Source organism: Pipra filicauda, unplaced genomic scaffold (assembly GCF_003945595.2).
Source record: "Pipra filicauda isolate LSUMZ 115617 unplaced genomic scaffold, ASM394559v2 scaffold215_size1667880_pilon, whole genome shotgun sequence".
In the NCBI taxonomy this organism is placed as follows: Eukaryota; Metazoa; Chordata; class Aves; order Passeriformes; family Pipridae; genus Pipra; species Pipra filicauda.
In genome coordinates, this window is record NW_024104327.1 from 1,309,599 (window position 1) to 1,329,434 (window position 19,836).

A 19,836-nucleotide genomic window follows, 5' to 3' on the forward strand; every position below is an offset into this window, starting at 1 on the left:
TGGGTGTACTTGGCGTCGGGGGTGCGGTGGGAGTGGAAGATGAACTTGTTGGGGGAGAAGTACATGCTGCAGTAGCTGCATTTGATGCACTTGGCCCGGGAGCTGTTGTAGCGGGCGGGGATGAAGCTTCCGCGGCAGCCCCAGGCGCACTCGTGGGACACGTCGAAAGCGAAGTTATCCGGCAGTTTGGGGGGCCGGTTCTCGCCCAAGAAGGACTTGCAGAGCCGCTCCGCCTCCCGCTTGGTGATCATGCCGCAGCGGCGGGAGGAGATGGGCATGGCCCCGGCCCGCCGCAGGATCTCCAGCTGCACCGGTGTGCACTGCACGCAGGTGATGCCCAGGGCCACCCGCCGGTTGTGGATCTCGTTGTAGCTGAAGTTTTTGAGGAGGGTGTTGGAGATCTGCGCCAGGCACAACCGCTCCTGCCCGTCGATCACCAGGGAGACGATGGGGATGCCGTAGAGGATCACCTGCCCCACCTGGTTGGGCTTCATGGCGGCGTGGCCGGCCCTCGGCTGGTTCATGGGGTCCGGCGGGTACGCGCTGGATGGCGACGGCAATAAGATATCGGTGGGGCCGGGCAGCGGGCTGGTCGCCATCGTCTCAGCGCCGGGGGGGCTGCTCTGCTCCAGCTGCGGGAGGGGAGGGGGAGAGAGACACAGCGCCGTCAGCCGGGGACTCACGGGGATGGGGGTCTCCGCTGCACGCACGGCATCCCCCCCCCGTCCCCGCTCCGAGTCTGCCGGCATGAGGAGGTGCTACCCGAGGAGACGATTGTTCAGCGATCCCGACCCCCCCAAACCTCCTCTGGCCTCGCCGGGGATGTCGGCGGAGCAGTCCGGCCCCGCGCACCCCGATTCTCCGACGTGCGCATCCCACCACGGCTGCGGAGATGACGGAACACGAGCGAACCGTCCCCGCTTGGAATAATCCCCGACCCGCAGGCGGCTCATCCCGAAACACGCGGCGGAGGCGCGTCTGCATCTCCCCGTCCTGGGAACCCGGCGCTACCCCGGGAAGGCGCTCCGCGGAGCCTCCGCGGGCAGCCGCCGTGCGCCGCGGCCGCAGGACGGGCCAAGCGCGGGAAGAGGAATGAAAAAAAACCCCAAACCACAAAGTTTCGGTGCTCCCCGCGGCTGCTGGGGCGTCCTCCCCGCCCGGAGCCCGTTACCTCCGCGGCCGCGCTCCAGCCGTGCCGCGCCGGTCCCTCCTCCTCCTCCTCCTCCTCCTGCAGCGGCCGCCGGGAGGGAGGGAAGCGCATCCCCGCGCCCACCGCCGCGGAGCCGCGCGGCCGGACAGAGCCCCCCGCCCCCGGCGCGGCCCCCCGTGGGCTCGGTGACGTCACGGCCCGGGGGTGCGGGCGGGGCCGGACCCGCCGTACGAGCCCCCCCCAGACGGTGGGTGGTGAGCGGGGCTGGGGGCGGCTCCCCCATCCCCTCCCTTCCTCCCTCCCCCGCACCGCGAGGGGTTGCGGGCGCCCCGTCGGGGCCCGGCCTCCAGCCACCGCCTCCCGGGCGCTCCCCGGCTCCGCGCACGGTTTCCCGGCGAGCGGCAGGAACATTTGAGGGTGGAATGGGCTTTTGCCCCCTTTTTTTTTTTTTTTAATGTTTGCCTTTTTTCACCTTCTCCTCTCCCCGTCTGTCCCCCTCCCCCACTGTCTGAGACCAAGCGCTTCCAAGAAAATTAATATTCTCGTTATAAATCCCGCGTCTTTTCGGAAACGGTATTTTTTAACGAATCTGGAGAAATTACAGGGTAAGGGTGGAGGGAGAGAGAAAGTTGACTTCTTTCCACAGGCATGTCCTCACGGGCAGGAACAGCTGCTGGGTCCGTACGGCCATTCCCAAATACACCGGAGTCAGTCACCGAAACTACTTTCAGAACCGCCCGGACTCAGTTTCTCTCTCCCACAAAGACCAACACGGCGCAAATCTTTTACTTTGTGGGAGTTTTGGGGGGGGTTGTTTGTTTTTGGTTTTTGTTTTTGGTTTGGTTTGTGGGGGTTTTTTTCCCCCTAATTATTTTATGCTCCTGATTAAGGAAAAAACCAGCCCAAAGCAACAAACAGACTGCAGTACGGGAGCGGTATCTACCTTTTATACATATATATATATATACATACACATATATATATATGTATATATACACACACATATATATATATGTTTAATAAAGTGAAACCAGTGCACGAAAAATGTAGATTTTTTCCCAATCTACCTCGGAAAGTTACTGGGTCCTAACCGCCTCTCTGTGCAGCGCAGGGTGAGGACGGAGTGACCCCCCCCCCCCAACCCCACCGCCCCAAGGCAGGAAGCTAATACCACTTAACTCCGGTGCTTTCCAGAGAGGAAAACTACGGAACCGGCTATACCCGGGAAAATTAAAAATTCGTCTCTAGCTGAAACGGAGAGACATATGGACCATCAGGTGTTTTCTAATACCCTTCTATTTTCTTTAAAAAAAAAAAATATTTGAACGTTTGCATCTCTCTTTTTCTTTCCATGCACATGAGCGGTACTTCATATTTCTGCACATTTAGCTATGAGAACTTGGGGTTTGGTGGTTTGGGTTTTCTGGGTTTTGTTTGGCTGTTTTTTTGGGGGTTTTGTTGTTTTGGCTTTTTTTTTTTTTTTTTTTCCCCGGGCATCACAGATCCAGGCAAAAGTCTCTGCACTGACCTTTCCCAGCACAACCACGCTAAAGCTCATCCACTCTTTCCTCTATCCGAGTATTGCTCGGGTCCTCGCTAACTTTAATAATAATAATAGTAATACTAATAATATCACACTTCTCCTTATTACTTCCGTCACTTCTTATTAAACCTTGCTCGCCCCCATGTCGCCACTGTCGCACGGAGACTCCCCCCTTTCCCCTCCCTCCTACTTTTCCCCGATCCTCTCCTGTACGGAGCCTGCTGCTTTCGTGTGAGCAATGGCTATAAGCCTCACATTGGTGACATTTTAATCAATGCTTCCTAGCCAGGCTGACATGAATTTTACACTTCAAAACTCTCCTCCGTCACCTAATTGATTCAAATTGTTTTATTGGTTAAACCCGTGTCACACATTCTATGATCTATTACCACGCCACGGAGAAAATCTCCCCTCCTGTCTTCGCTCCCAGGTCGGCACCTGGAGGGACGGGGGTTTTTAGGGAGAAGGCTGATCCTGCGGATGCTCAGTGCCTGCATCCCCGCAGCGACCGCTGGGCAGACCGTTCCCCTCTCCCTCGGCCCCCCGGTGGCTTTTCCCCGGTAGTTCCCAGGAGAACCTGGGGATGGACAACCTCGCCCCAGGCTCTCAGCCCGGCGCTGGAAGAAGAGGAAAAGCGGTTGCAGAAGGCAAAAGGGATGAGAGGGTTTTGCAAAGCGCCTTCAACGAAGCAACCCACAGAACTGCGTTCTCGCAGTCCGGGAGAAGTGGAAAACTCAGGCTCGGGACGGGGGCGTCAGTAGCCGGCGTCCGCGTTTTATTTTGTGGTGACTAAACGAAAAGCAAAAATAAATTGGTTTTTTTTCACCTGTTCAGTGCTATGGACCCTCATAAATTCCATTGTAAAAACTGAGTGGCTTTTGCCATTCCCTTTAAAGGGAAAACTGAAACCCCTGGGTCAGAGTGTCCTAGTCTCCACGGTGGCAGGATAGGGTGAAAGACCCTGCGTGCCGCACGGGCACTGCCTGCAGCCGCACCAAGTGCCCTCGGCTCGGTGGAGCTCACCGAATTTGGGGCAGACACTGACCCGCACCAGCACCGTAGAGAAGCGGGACAAGAATACGCCGTTCTCTCCTTTTCTCTACTTAAACCTGTTGGGATCGCTCGTGGGGGTAGCACGACCCCAGTAAGGGCATGGCGGGGGTGAGTTTGGTTTTATGGAGAAAGGTCGGTCCACCCAGGGGCCAGACGGATCCCGCAGGTGTTCCCCAGGCCGGGGAGGCCCGACGGGGCTGCTCCGGCCGCCGCCGACCCCATCGGTGCCTCCGCGGGCCGGCTGGAGCCCGTCCTGGACCCTGACGAGAGGCGGGAGGGAGTCCCGATTTGAGGTGGGGTGTCCACACTCCCTACCACGGGCAGGTGCAGACCTGGGCTCCTGTCCTGTTGTCGACTCCAATTTCTTCCGTTCATTTCGTTATTTGTCTTGGAGTCAGCTCGTAAGAGAAGAACGGGGGAGGTGGACAAACTTCTCACAGAAGCCTGGAAGAGCTAAACGCGATTTTTCCCTCTCCTGGCTCCTTTTCCCTCTTCTCTACCGCGATTCAGCCTTGGAGCGGCCGAGCGGGAGGCGACAGCAGCTCATCGTCTCGCTGCGGGTCGCTCCGTGTAGAAACGAGCAGCTGGGAAAAGCGGCCAAGTTCAAACCACCCCAACCCACCCTCACGGCCTTTATTTACTTCCACAGCGCTTAAATATTGTAGCAGAGAGGCCACGGGGAGCAAGATAACCGTGGCGCGTTTAAAAAACCACAAAACAAAAAACCAACCCCAAAGCGGATCCATCCCCTCCTCCCACTCCTCCACATCCCATTGAAAGTTGCAGCCGTGTAAGTAGCAGACACACAAGGTATCGTTGTAAAATCTCTTCTCCTAACAAAATTTAGGCAGCAAAAGTGTTTGTTATTTCTTTCCTTTTTTTTTTTTTTTTTTTTTAAATACTTATCGTATAGATTTTGCTTGCACTGCTTGGTCTAGAGCGAAGCTCTTTGCTAAGTAGTATTTTTTTTTTTTAATCGTAGTTTATTATGTTAAGCAGAAAGGGCATTTGGAACAGAGGTGGTCCCATCTGGAAAACCCCGGAGCTCATTTAGATCACATCACTTCGGGCTTTTGTCTCTGCTCTTGAATAACCCAGCTAGACACAACAAAAGGGCAGAGATCTCTACGTGGAGTTTTTCAGTGGCAGGAGGACGCCTCGGAAAGATACTTCTATAATCGTAATAACGAGGGGGGAACCGACTCAACGCGATCTTCTTCTGACTCTCTAAAGATACCGGGGAGAGTTCAGGGATGGGGCATTTCTAGGTAGTTTGTTATCCCTCCGGTAGCTGAAAACCAGCACGGCGGCTGAAGGGAAGGAACCGGAACGGCATCTTTTGTCTGATGGAGCTCTCTTAAACTCTCAATTTAATATGCTCCGAGCGATCCAAACCCGAGGTGGTCCTCGCCGAAGGTACGTGCAGACCTTAGCCAGGAGATGCGGATACCCCCGCAGGGGGAAGGCTGCCCGCCAGCCCCCCCAGCGTCACCCACCCGAATAGAAACAGCACCCAAAAAGATGCGATTTGTGATTTTATTTCGTCCTATGGGAAGCGACTGGCAACTCGGGAGGAGATGGGTGCTCCATAATCCGCCCGACAGCGCTTTAAAACGCGAGGGTGGTCATTTCTGTCCTGCCTGGGAATGGGGTGGCAGGGAGGAAAAGACATTAAAGTTTAGGTGTGCGTGAATTAACGCCCAAGGGGGAGGGGGGGGACCAGGAGGAGAAAAATAACCCAAACGAAAAAACCACCTCAGCTATGGATTTTTTTTTAAACGCATAAATTAAAGCGCCCTGAACATGAGAAACGTGTCTCCTCCGAAGCATTTAAATGAGCAACAAGGAGAAGCGGGGCCCCAATCAGGCTGTGATGGGGAGCAGCGATCCCAAACTTCCGAGAGAAAAGTGACGAAGAGTCATCACGTCAGTAAATAATTCAATTTTGCGTCTTTCAGAACCCAGTAACCTTGGGTGTCTTAGAAAGCAGATTGTACAAACAGGCAATTAAGATGAGCACAGAGACTTTCAGAGGAGATATAATGAACCAGCTTTAATTACTATCTTGAAATTAAAAATGTAATATACAGATTTAAATTTATTTTCACCTAAATTGTGTATAAAATTATATGGCGCTTCCCCCCCCCCGCCTTTTCCCAGGCTAAGAAGCGAATTGCCACCAAGCTTGCCACTAAAAAGTCTGAAGTACTTTCCAAACCCTGTTCCCCAACACGCAGTAATAATGATACATTTATCATTACTGATGACCGCCCACTGGTTTATTATTGCTTTGTTGCAACTATTACAATCAAGAGATTTCTTTATTTACTGTTAACATTCACTTAAAGCTGAATGTTAATGACTCTTCTGAATTCACCAAAGACTTTTCCGTTATATTTCAGGAGTAGTTACGGTTTGGGTTTCAAAAACGGCAGAAAAGGAGGAGAGATGCTGGGTGGTGGTTTGCTACTGGTTTTTTATTTTATTTTTTTTTTTCCTTCTTAAGAGGCTGTTTAAGAGGATTTATCTAAGTCGGATTTTCAACAAAGAGTTGCAAAAGCCTTGGCATAATGTACGTACTTGACTGTAGCTAATTATGAGTGTATTTTATTACAGGAGATTCATTCATTATTGATAAATGTTTGCAGTAACTTCCTGCTATGTAGAGTTGTATTTTATGAGGAATAAACAACCTATGGGGATTGGGATTGTTCGGCTTTTACGCTTCTGCACTCTTTGACAGTTCCCATTACCCTCTTCGGAGGCTGGCTTTTCACCTTCTCCCTCCGTACACCCAAATGCAACTTTTTTCCTCTCCCCTCACCACCACATCCCCCTCGTTCCCCTGTCCCTCACCATGATTTCGGGATTATTATAAAAAAAGAAGTGATCTGAATAGTAGAGTGTTCTACTATGGGCACGTTTCCCTAAAGCCAGGTCCATATAGGCGCCTCCAAAGGGTTGTATAGACCGTGATGAGCTCCCGCTCCGGGGCAGCCGATGGGCAGCAGCTGTGCAACAAGCAGGCAACACACCGAGGAAGGGCTTGGAGGGCGGGGATAAGGGCTTTCCCGAGGGCTCCCCGCTTCTGCTCCCGCTCTCGGACCCCCAAATCCTTGGGGGTGTAGCCGGTAAAAAAAAATAATAATGAACAATAATTTAAAATGCCTATCGATTTCCTCTGGCTTTTAAACATCGGAGCCACTGATTAATCGGAGCAGGCGCCTCTTACAGGATGGTGGTAGCCTCTTATCCCACCTCTTCCCCAAAATTAGCCCCTTCCCGGGCAGGGAGGGTCGTTCCAGGGGAGAGAAGCCGAGCTGTCCGGGGGAGAGGCGCAGCGCTGCACACACACACACGCACCCCCCATCCCATTGCCGGCAGGACGCGGGATGCTGCGCGGGCGCGGAGAGCTCCGCGCACCCCCCTCCCCACGGGGCCGGGAGGTCTCCGCTTTGGACATGGGGACAAGCCAGCCCTGCTCGTCCCTTCCGATCCCCAAACCTGGCCCAAAGTTGACGATTTGGCAGGAAAATAAACCCATATATATATATATATATATATATATATGCATGTATACGAGACACGGGAACGAGGAGCCGCGCCGCTCCGAGCGCGGATCCAAACCATCGCCCCTTCCCTCCGCCGCAGCCCAAACTTGCCGGGGGCTCCTCTCCCCCACCGGGGCTCTCCCAGCCAGACCCCACCAGGCACCGGACAGCCGCCTTCCACTCGCTCCCCTCCCCGCGACGGGCAGCAGGACCCCGCGACCTATCGCGACAGCAAAACGACATCGCTGTTTATTCCGGGCGGGGATGAATACACCCCAATCGACAGGTCCCCACGCACCCCATCCCGCCCCAGCCCCACGCTCACCTGGACGCCCGGGCTCCATGGGCTCCCCGGGGCCGCGGCCGGCGCGGGGCCGCTCTCGCTGCGCGGCGCGTTAAGTTTGGCTCCCGCCTCTGCCGCGGCGGCTGTGCCGCGGGTGGGTCGGGTCTCGGACGCCTTCTAGCAGCCAGGCAGCGCCTTGCAAGCGGTGCGGGGAAGCCGCCCCCTTCCCCGGCCCCCTCCCCTCGCCGCGGGGGGAACGGGCGGCCGCCCCCGCCCCGCCGCTGCCCCGGGGCAGGTCCGCCCCGACGGCCGCGGAGGATGGGAGGAGGGTACCCCCCGCACCCTCCCGCCTAGAGGGGGGGCAAGAGGGACCCTGTTGCAGGGGAGGACTCTGGTCCCCCAAACTCCCCCCCGCCCCAAATTTCTCCTCTTCGCCCCCCAGTTTTTCCTTTCCTCCTTCCCTGCTTTTCCCGCTAAAAGGAATGCGGGCGAGCACCCCCAAACCGTGAGCGCTTTGCGGGACAGCAGGAGGGGTGTCCCCCCCTCCCGCAGCACAAGTCCCTGAGGAGGATAAAGGGATGGGGGGCACTGCCGCCTCCCCCAGCCCCGACACCCCTGCAGAGCCCCCGTCCCCAGCAAAAAGCTTCCCGCGAATCACTCGACGTGCGGAACAAGGCGGCTGCTTAAAAACACAAAGCCGAAGCCCTAATGAGTTCAATTACAATGTGGTAAACACATTGCCTCTACGCTTTAATTAAGCCGGCTGTCCAATTTTAACTCATTAGTAATTCATTAAGAGAACAGCCTTTAGCTGGCTGCAAGGAGAGGAGTTCCGAAGCCTGTGCGGTTACGCGCCGCGTATATCCCAAGGTATTTGAGGATGGGAGAGCGATGTGTGCCCGTCCTCCCACAGCTAAACGGGCTCCTGGACCCCAAACGGGGATCACCTGTTGTCCTGGCTGCTGTAGGACCCCCCTCGTAGGGGAAAAGAACCCGAAGATGTTGGGCTGCGTAGGAAAAGCGGAGTACTGGGGTTACCAGGGACCCTCTGACCCTCTTCCCTAGGGAGAAGCCGGACAAACTTAAGGGTAGGGGGAGCGACCGCGGAGTCCCCGCGCCCCGTCTTAAAATAAGGAAAAAAAAAAAATAACGGAGAAAGTATTTGAAACGTATCTGGGCCAAGAAACAGGTCAAATTTGCCCGAGAAGCAAATTTGGTTTGACGAGTGAACCCAGGGGTCGGCAGGGCCGGGTCCTGGCTCTGCGCCCCGCGGAGCCTGAGGGGAGCCTGAGGGCCGGGGCGATGTGAGATGCCGGGTGTGGGAGGTGCCCCCCAAAACACTCGTGCAGGAGCTCTCCCTGCCCAGCTGGGCGCACCCCGGCACCCCGCGCATCTCCGCCGCGGTTTGGCGGCTGCTGCGGGGTCACCGCGACAAAACGGTTTGGGGTGGCCCGCGTTTCCTGCCACTTTTTTCCCCGAGGAGCGATGAGCCGCAGTGTCCCGCGTGTTCCTGCAGTGTCTCGGCTGTCCCCTCACTGTCCCCGAGCCCCGGGGATTTAGGGTTTCCCGCTGCAGCTACTGCCCCGTTAAGGATTAAGGTATTTTTCCTTCAAATACCTGTGGGGCGGCTCTGAGAGGGTCCGGGCTGGACAGTCCCCAACGCTTCCCCAAATCCCATCCCGCTGGAATCGCTGCTGTTTGAGTGTTTACATTACGAGCGTAGTTACCGCTATAGCACAGCTCTAATAGGCAGGAGGTTGCACTTATTTTTCCAGACTAGTTGAAAGCTTCTTTTCTTTCGTTCTTTATTTATAGCTATCTTTGACATTTAAAATCTGAATATGCAGAAGGATTTAGCAGACAGGAGCCCGTTCAGTCTCATCCCCCTTTACTGGTGCCAGGTGCTTCAGAGAGAGCCACTCAAGATTACAAAAAACCTTTCAGAAATAAGTTTGGGTGGGTTTTTTATTGTCTGCAGTTTTTATTTATTTGTTTGCTTGACCGCAGACAACTGTGATCCTAGGCGGATTCGGAAGCCCCGATTTTTTTTTTTGCCTCCCTCTTTGTCTGGGCTCCTTGCGGTGTCCCCAAGTGCTGGGGGGCACTTGTCACCTCTGCCGTCCCCCCAACCAGGCTTAGGTCCAGCTCAGTGGAAGGAGACAGGGGCAGGACCTCTGGGCTACCATGCAGTGAAAGGCGGGCTTCAAACTCCAGGTCTGAGTTGTAAACGACTAAATCCCTTCTGAAGAAGCCTTTAGGCAGACATCTCAAGAAGAAACCCTTAATAAGAGTCGTCTCCTTTGGGGAGTAGATTGGGAGCAGTTATCTCTTTAAAGCAGTTTTTCTTTTTTTCACATCGCAGGCCCTCTCTGCCGTAGTCTTGATTTTCATTTGGCTCCAGGCTTGCAAAATCGGATTGCCTGGAATTAGGAGATTTGGATATTGTTCCTCTTGATGTCAAAGAATTTTTCTTTTTCCCCCCAAGAAATTATATCATAGATGCAGGATCAGGCCCCAGAGGAAGGCAAATCTGTGGGGACCTTACTCAGGGCTCAAAAGCAGTGATATTTAACCTGTTGCTCTGTTGCCATTGCCACCTTCTTTTTATTACCAGATCTTTAAAGAAATTGCCCCAAAAGTGAAAAGAATGTGGCTTATCTATGCCCAGAAACATCCTCCACTCCTTCATCTTGACTTGCAAAGCACTGGCTTCTGGACACACAGGAGACAATATTTCTCCAGAGCCTCCTGGTATAAATCTAAAAATCATCTTGAAGCCAGTGGGCTACAATTCATTTTATTACCCCAGTGTTAATCTAGAATAGGTACATAAACACTGTTAGGACAATTAATCTGAATTAATTTCCAAAGTGAATTAAATTAAATTGAATGAAGACCACCTGAATTCTGAATAAGAACAACCTTCACAGGGGTTTCACGCAGTTTAATTAATCCCCTTTTAAATTCTCACCTTCAGCTAATTTGGGTTATTTTCCTGAGTGTCCCCAAGTAGGCAAAAATCTTAGAGGTAAAAGTGGCTCAGGGGAATTCCTCTGGATTTACTCAGATGTAATTTAGAACAGAAATGTATCCTCTAATACTCTTTGACCATGGCACAGAAATGATGCAAAAGTAAAGGATATATAAATTGTGCTGCTGCACGAAGCTCAACTTTATGAAGGAAACCTTTCCCAAAAATTTATTTTTTTATTGTTTTTCCGTTGCCCCTCTCCTTGTACCTCTGTGTGTATAAATGCATGTACATGTGTATTTATGGGCGTATACTCTATTTGACTTTGCTCTAGTTGTTTAATCCATTAAAGGTTCTCCTCTGTGCACGTGAGACTCCCATTGAAGTTAAACTGGGAGCTAAAGAAACAGCAGGATCAGCTGGCTGGGGGACAGTTTAGCACTGCACCTTCAAAGCTGAAATAGGACGACAAATCCGAAATCCATGGCCACTCAGGGCCCAGCAATCTAGGACAAATTTACAAAAGCAAGGCTGTCTTTCAAAGAGATAAAACCCCTTCTACTGGCTGGGGAAGTTTCATCAGTTTTATAAAGGTCGTAGGTACGTTTTCCAAGCGATGTCACAATATTATCACAATATTGCTGTATTGTCAAGATAGTAGTCCTTTGCTTTTAATGGTCCTTGGTGAATTAAGGAGAGTAACTGGAGCAGGCGCGGGAAGGTTTCAGTTGTGTCCTCCCCAAAAGCCATTTCAAGCAGCTGAATTGTTATTTATTTCAGCAATATAAGGTGACTGCACCGGGCACCTGCTCTTTTTAAACAGTTATTTTAAACGTAAAGGAAATTATTCTTCCTTCCAAAACCGGTGATTGTAGGACTCACGGGTTAAAGCTCCCTCCATCACATTTCGTAGCCAGTGCCATAGAATCACACGATGGTTTGGGTTGGAAAGGACCTGAAAGATCGTCTGTTTCTAACCCCTCTGACACAGGGACGTAATGAGTCACTTTTTGGTACCTCTGAGATCAGACTCGCTGGGTCAGCGCGGTCTGCTTTGAGCAGGTGCTTGAGCTAAACAACCCAGGTTGTCACAATAACAGCATCAGTGAAATAACTCTTCAAATAACCACATTAGTGGGGTAAGGCATGGTGGTATGATCATGCCAGAGCCCACGCAGAAACCTGGACTTTCACTCCTTTGTACAATGAATTACTGCGTGACCTTGCAGAGAGCCATTTATAGACCAGCGTTTTAAAGATAAGCTCTCAAATAAGAGTGCCCTGTGAGTAATCTGGTGTGCTGCCCATCTGTCCAGACGGGGCATTTCTGAAAATCAATCTCCTTTGGATTGGGATTTCTCAGTTGACATACCTAAGTTGGAAAAATATGACATCTTCTTCAAGCCTCAATTTATGCACCTGGAAAGGATGTGTGAGTGTGTGTGTGTGAATGTGTTTAGGGAGCATCATTCATTTACCAGCATCTCAGAGAGATTTTATAAAAGGTAGCTGAGTTAAAAACTCACCCATATCTCAGCTTTCACTCTCACTTCTTTATAGTGCAGTTGAAAATAAATACATAAATACCATAGCTAAAAGCGTAATTGAAAAGCTACGTAAAAATTAAAGATTCCCGAGCATATAGCAACTATGTAGTAACTCCATAATTTGACTGAGGTATTTCCAGACTCATCAGGACAGTGGATTGCTGCCAGTCTCTTCTTCTTGTCATCCAAATTTTAATTTCATGCACCACAAGGATGATGTGAAACAGGTGCTAGTTATTAGCCCATGGATAGCTCTAGACTGGCTCTCGTGGTCCTGTGGTCCTTGTGGTCTGCAGGAGCCAACTGGAAGTCACTGGCTCAGTACAGAACCTGGTCCAACAGTCATTGAAATGAATGGGACATTTTCATAATTTTGGAAGCATTTTGGGAAAAATTCAAGGCCAGGTTGGATAAAGCTTTGAGAAACCTGAGGTAGTAGAAGGTGTCCCTGCCCATGGCACAGGGTTGGAACAAGATCATGTTTAATGTCCCTTCCAACTCAAGCCATTTGATGGTTCTATAACTTAAAGGAAAATGCTCCTACCAATTTGTTTGCCAAATTTAAACTCATAGCAACAACCCCATGGAGTCAGTCTTTACTATGGGCACAGGGGATTTTCAAAATAGGCAGCAGCAAATTTCATGGTACCCACATCTATTGTAAAAGGTGAGGAAGTGGCCTCAAGTTGTGCAAGGGGAGGTTTGGATTCGATATTAGGGAACAGTTTCTTTATGGAAAGGGTTGCCCAGCCCTGGCACAGCTGCCCAGAGCAGTGGTGGAGTCCCCACCCCTGGAGAGATTTAAAAACTGTGTGATTGTGGCATTTTCCAACACGGGTTAGTGGTGGCCTTGGCAGTGCTTCGGGAACACTTGGACTTGGTGATCTTAGAGGGCTTTTCCAATCTAAATGATTCTGTGTTTCTGTGATTCTTCTGCCTGATGCTCCCACCACCTCCCACCTGGAGTTAGGACCACTCACTTTGGCAAGGTGATGGCTTCTGCCTTGCCATCAGCTCACCCGAGCACTTCTACTTCTGCCTTGCCAATTCTTTTGTTGCTGCCATCCCAATAATTATAATTTAGGTATTTCCAGAGCCCAGGACTTCAGTCGTGTAACAGCAATTTCAAGGGGTGGTGAGTTTTCACCAGTGGCAGAACCAGTTTAATTCCCATCTTCCCTTTCCTCACACCCTGCCGACGTTTCCAGTTTCTCCACGATGGTTTAGCTTTCCTTTATCTGTGATAACACATCTGTCTGCAGGGTCACCTTTCAGCCTCAAATAGTGAAATGCTCCAGGGCAAAAAAAAATTTCCTACCTCCACAAGAGGAGTGTTCCTCATCACAACAGAGAAACACAGAGAAGAGGCTTAAAAATATCTTCAACCTATTTTGACATCAGGAAGAAATATGACAAGGATTTGTCCCTAACATTCTTGTGAGTAAGACCCCATATTAGGTACTTTAAATAAGGTCTTTTATTTCACAGCCTTGCTAACATACTTTAGTGAAATGATGTTTATAAATCAAGCAAGCATATAACTGATTTCAAAGAAGCACCATTACAGACTAGTTTGGCACAGAAATTAAAGTCTTTCTCATCTGCTTTTGTTCATGATTGTTAATTAATTGGTAGGTAATAAACACGGACACCAGTTTTGACAGCTCTGCAGCAGCAGAAATGCAAGGATATTATGGACTGGCTTTTCTGTTGTTATGCTATTAAGTCACAGTCCAATTCCCAGGAAAAAGCCGCTGTAGAGAAGATGTGGGAGGTGTTTTTGAAGTGGTGCTTACAAGCCCTCTGCAGTCCAGCTGCTTTTTGTACAGCAGTGTGCCCTGCTTTGAGCCTGACCTTGTTGGTTTGTCTCTTTTACAGTTCCAGCCCCAAAGTGGGGTGCATGGTTGAAGTCCTTGGTCAGGGTTGGAGTACACACCAGATCTGCAAGGCAGTCCCAGTCAACTCCTTGCCTTGTTACCAGCTGTCACTCATAGTCATGTGCAAGCCATGCAAGTGGTTTTATCTCACTTTGTATGAATTCACAGAATGGTTTAGGTTGGAAGGGACCTTAAAGCTCATCTTATTGCAACTCCCTGCCATGGGCAGGGACACCTCCCACTATCCCAGGTTGCTCCAAGCCCTGTTCAACCTGGCCTCGAACGTTCCAGGGATGGGGCAGCCACAGCTTCTCTGGGCAACCTGTGGCAGGGCCTCACCACCCTCACAGGGAAGAATTCCTTCACAATATCCGACCTAAACCTACTTCCTTTCAGCTTAAAGTGATTCTCCCTTGTCCTGCCAAGTTCTCCCCAGAACAAACCTAAGTGCCCATCATTGTAGGGATTGAGGAGACCTCTCTGGTGCCTGGTTTGCTGCTGGATTATGCAACAAGACCTTTGCATGACTAAATTTAGGGGATATGGATTAATTCATAGGACAAATCCTCAAGAGAATCTTTAGAAATAGTGTAACAATTTTGGAGGATCAGTGCCGTAGTTCCACTGCATTCCAGTCACACTAAGTGCACTGACAAGTGGGTAACTGATTAATAGTGACAATAAATAAGGAGAAAAGTGCAATAAAAGTTGCTGGGGCACTGGGATGAAGTGTGGATACAGATGCCTGGACCATGCATTGTGCTTTTACCTCATGAATTCCTGTCCTAGGAAATAAACCCGTAACCCTACATGGTGAGACACCCCTCCACAACCCACTCTCCCCAAGCTCTCTGGTCCTCACTCTACCAAGTGCCACTTCCCCTGCAGATAAGGCAGATACGTGTGCCCCTTGGGGAGCCAGGAAAGGCAGTTTCCAGTCCCCCAGGGACAAATTCAGAGAAGATCTCCTGGACATTCAGTCAGCTACTTCTAACTTGAAAAGGCGTCAGTTTCCCAAACCTCACTAACAGAAGAAACATTATAAGTGTGTCCCTTTGGCTGAGTTCGAGGAAGGGAGGAGTTAGAGCATTTACTTTGCCTATTTATATTTGCTGCTGCCAAAGGAAGAGAAAGACCATTAGCAGCTCAACTGGTCTTTTACTATTGGAGCTAAACACCTTTAACCCCAGAGGGCTTCACAGCAGTAGGAAAAACCCCATGCTTGCAAGGTCTCCAGCCCTTTATTACTTTTTTCCATCATGATTACTTTGGCTCCAGAAAGTTTTAATACCGTTCAAAATTCAATCCAGTTTTATTGACGTCTCTAGTTTTGCCAAACAGTTAAACTGAAGCAGACAGCATGAATTTCAGTCAATCAATATTCATTTAAAACTGGACACCCATATGTAAGCACACTCTCTCCTTGGCAATGAGTAAGGAGGCTGAACAATCAATCCACACTTGTATTTAAACTCGGCGACTGTATTTTCAAAAACCCCCACATAAGGCAAAATTGAATGGTTGAATAAGGCAACATGTGATTTCTGTTATGTTATTATTAATAATTAATAATTCACTTAATAACACAGCAGGAGCCTAATCCAAAACCCACTGATGTCAATAGATTTCTTTCCAGTGCTCTCAGTAGCACCGAAACAGACACAAAAGCTCAGGTTTTTCACAGTATTTAAGCACCCACATCCCGTGCTGAACTCAGATACCTTCTGCTTCATGGCCTCCTGGCTCAGAACAAGGCAGTAAAGTGTTTGTGATACGGTATGGTGAATAATGGGATATGGTGAATGTATGGTGAGTAGTGGAGAGTGTATCAAGAGCAGTCTGTCTGCATGTGAGAGGGCTAGATGTAAATTTTGGCCTTGCTGCACTGATTGAATATGTCCACCTCTTCTATAATGCATATACACCCTTATATAGATGTGTGCATATATATATACACACATATACACGTATATCTGTAAGACTTGTGTTTATTCTGTCATACTTCAATATCACAAGCAGATTGCATGAATTATTGACAGGCTGAGAGAGCTGGGGGTGTTCAGCTGGAGAAGAGAAGGCTCCAGGGAGATCTTAGAGGCCCCTTCCAGTGCCTAAAGGGGCTCCAGGAGAGCTGGAGAGGGACTTGGGACAAGGGATGGAGGGACAGGACAAAGGGGAATGGCTTCCCACTGCCAGAGGGCAGGGTTAGATGGGATATTGGGAAGGAATTGCTGGGATAGTGGAAGGTGCCCCTGCCTACGGCAGAGGGATGGAATGAGATGGTCTTAAAGGTCCCTTATAACCCAAAGCATTCTGTGATTCTGTGATTAATAGCTATCATACCTTTTCTGCATCCCCATTTTAGGCTCTGGCCCTGTGCAGTCAGAGTCTGATGTGTAAAAGATAAGAAGATCCAGGAAACAACAAGCTGTTAAGTTTACTTAAAACTTTCCCTGGCCTTTTCCTGGCTGCCATCAGCATCTTTAAGGGCAGCTTCTGAGAAGTCCTGTGGCAGCAGACACCCGGGCCCTGGACAGCTGGACCTTAAAGCAAATATTATGGTTATTATTATTACCATTTTGCCTCCCTAATTAACTGGTTGGGCACTTGCCAGCTCTTTCTATCTGTATTGCAAGGGTTGTTTCCATTGGGTTTAGGCAGACAGTCTTACTTTAAGATCCCTATTGATCAGCTGCCATTCTCCCATGGTTAAAGCACTCCTCTTGGGGAACTCTCTCGTGTTTTAAGTGCACACAGTTACTCTCATGACTGGCTTGTAAACAGGTTTTAATGGGGCTATTAGTGTAAAAGGACAGGAAACTTTCAAAAACAGCCTTTTAAATATTCATGAAGATGTTTAATCTGGTGCTTAATCACCACTGTTTGCATATCACAGAAGTGGGGGGCAGCAGTGCGTCGCTGTTGACTCCAACAGGACATTGATAAACGCTTTCAGACCCACAATTAAAGCCCAAATGGCAGCCAAACCCTTAGGTTTTGCAAAAGGCTCCACCTTTTGCAGAACTCTCCAAAATTGGTGTCCAAGGAGCGCATCAGCTCCCAGGAGAGGAGGTTCAGGGCTGGACTCTGCTCTTGCTCGTGTTGAGCATGGCATGATCTGCACCTTCTGCACTGGCTGCATCTCCCTGGGTTGTGGGGGCATCAGAGTGGACATCTCTCCTGTGTGGGTGTCCAGAGCTCCAGGGGACCTCCCAAAAGCAGCCATGCCCAAGGGGGATGTGTTGTGTCCTGTGGCTGTCCCTCCCTGGGGCTGGATGGACACCCCAGGAGATGCCAGTATCTCCCCACTCCTAATATCGGGTTCCTTCACTCATGTTTTCTTTCCAGCAAAGCCTCTGGCTCAGACTTTCATCTGGTGTACACTGGCTGAAGTGGTGTAGGGGCATGAAGGACCCCGTATTTAACTAGTTTAACCAGTGATTTTATCCCAGTGTCCCATTCTCTCTAACCCCTCCTGACGTTTCCTGGTCATGCTTGTGGTCATACTCATTCACTCTCTACTGTCCCAGCAGCCTCAGGACTTGGGTAATGGAAGAGTGAGCCAAACACAGAATTTCAGCCTACCATCTGTGTCACTTTGGGGGTGGGTTTTAGCCATTTCTTTGGTAATTTTTGTAATACATGTTTTATTTTCATTTAAAAAAGTAAAGGCGGAAAGGATAACATTTCCCCAGTGGGAGAGACTTCATGCAATTTTAAAAACGTGCATTATTTAATCCAAGAGGCATTAAGATGCCTTGAGCTGTTAACACCTGTTGTGGAAATCCATAATACACAGGCTTAAAAAACCAACAACCCTGAGAGACCCATAAAAGTTCCTGCAGAGCTGTCATCGACTCTTGTGTCAATGAGTACTTAAGGACCCTGAAATCTGTGGCTGAGCTCACTTACTGAGCATGTGTTTTCTCTTCAGTTCCAAAAAAAAAATAAAAAAAATTAAAAAAAATTCCTTAGGATGATTTCATTGAAAAAAAAAATGAATATGAAACACCAGTGAACTGCATTTCTTACACAAACCTCTCATGAATTTTTCATACATTTCCCCACCCAGGCGCCTAAATGCACCAGCTTATAGTCTGTGTTACTACCTTGTAAAACTCCACGTAAAACTCCAGCCAACATATTTTTTTAATGCTTTGACATGCTGTCATTTTAACATATGTCAAACCCAGGCAACCTGCCCTCAGCCGGGGAGGTCAACTTTGTCTTCCACGAAAGCAGATAAAAAAAAAAAATTATATTCCCAATTGGAAATGCAAGGGGAAAGAAAAGTTCCCCCTCGAAAGTGTGGAAGAAACTCTTAACGTGATTTTGCATTAGCAAGACCTGTGCTCAGTTTATCTTCACAAGCAATAGAAACTAGCTATGCTGTGAAGTCCTGGCTGGGCTGAAACCAGTGGAAGTTTTGTCAGCAATTTAATGATGGTACCACCTAAAATTTAGATGTTCGACTTCAACAAGGAGCTAAGAGTCTGGTGCCATTTGGACCCCTCCAGGGTGTGCTTCTTGACCTGTCAACTGCCTTGCTGGCCCGTGTCAGATTCTTGACCCCACCTGCATGCTTCTCCCATCCTGGGGTGTCTGGGAAGTCCCAGGAGGGTGGGAAAAGGAAAACATAATGCCCATCTTTACAAAGGGAAGAAAGGATGACCCTGGGAACTACTGACTTGTCAGCCTCAGCTCTGTGCCTGGGAAGATCATGGAACAGAGGCTGTGATAAGGCACATGGAGGACACAGGGATGATTTGAGACAGCCAGCACAGCTTCACCAAGGGAAAATCCTGTCTGACCAACCTGGTGGCTTTCTGTGATGGAGTGATTACATCAGTAGATAAGGGAAGATCTACAGGTGCCATTTATCTGGACTTCTGCAGAGCCTTTGATATGGTCTCCCACAGCATCCCTCTCTCTAAATTGGAAAGTGATGGATTCGCTGGGTGGACTGTTGGTTGGATTAGGAATTGGTTGGACAGTCACATCCAGAGGGTCATGGTCAGTGGCTCAGAGCCCTGATGGACATCAGTGACCAGTGGCATCCCTCAGGGGTCCACACTGGGACCAGTGTGATTTAATATCTTCGTTAACGACACAGAGGAATCAAGTGCACCCTCAGCAAACTTGCAGGTGACACCAAGCTGAGGGTGCAGGTGACACACTCAAAGGATGGGGCCATCCAGAAGGGCCTGGACAATCTCGAGAAGTGGCCCATGGTAATCTCACACAGTTTAACAAGACCAAGTGCTGGTGCTGCACTCCAGCTCTGGGGTCCCCAAACATGGGTACCTGTTGGAGTGAGTCCAGAGGAGGCATCAAGTTCATCAGGGATGGAGCAGCTCTGCTGTGAGGAAAGGCTGAGGGAACTGGGATTGTTTGGTCTGGAAAAGAGAAATCTTCGGGGTCATCTAATTGTGGCCTTGCAGTACCTGAAGGGAACCTACAGAAAAGATGGAGAGAGACTATTTACAAGAGCCTGGAGTGACATGACAAGGGGGATTGGGTTCAAATTGAAAGAGATACGTTCAGATTAGATATTAAGAAGAAATTCTTTACTCTGAGGATGGTGAGGCCCAGGCCCAGAGAAGCTGTGGCTGCCCCATCCCTGGAAATGTTCAAGGCCAGGCTGGACGGGGCCTGGAGCAACCTGGGATAGTGGGAGGTGTCCGTATTCATGGCGAGGGGGTTGGACTAGATGGTCCCCTTCCAACCCAACTCATTCCATGATTCTATCTAGCACCACTCCTGCCTTTTAGACAGCTGGATCAAGCCTGAGGAATCTGGGCTCCGTCTGTGTCGAGGAACATTTTTGAAGTGATGTATCTAAGGCAGGAAATGGGATCTGT

General features: G+C 49.7%; 1 protein-coding gene across 1 annotated transcript in view; it reads right to left on the reverse strand.

The window, feature by feature from the left end:
• SKOR2 (SKI family transcriptional corepressor 2) overlaps nt 1-7,697 on the reverse strand; it is a 35,013-nt gene extending 27,316 nt beyond the window's left edge. The window contains exons 1-2 of the mRNA XM_039381170.1: nt 7,623-7,697; nt 1-632 (exon numbers count right to left, since the gene is read on the reverse strand). The exon at nt 1-632 is cut by the window's left edge and continues 1,597 nt beyond it. Coding sequence (XP_039237104.1) covers nt 1-599 — 599 coding nt within the window. The 5' untranslated portion in view covers nt 600-632; nt 7,623-7,697. The remainder of the gene's footprint in view (nt 633-7,622) is intronic.
• Between the last annotated feature and the right edge of the window lie 12,139 nt (nt 7,698-19,836).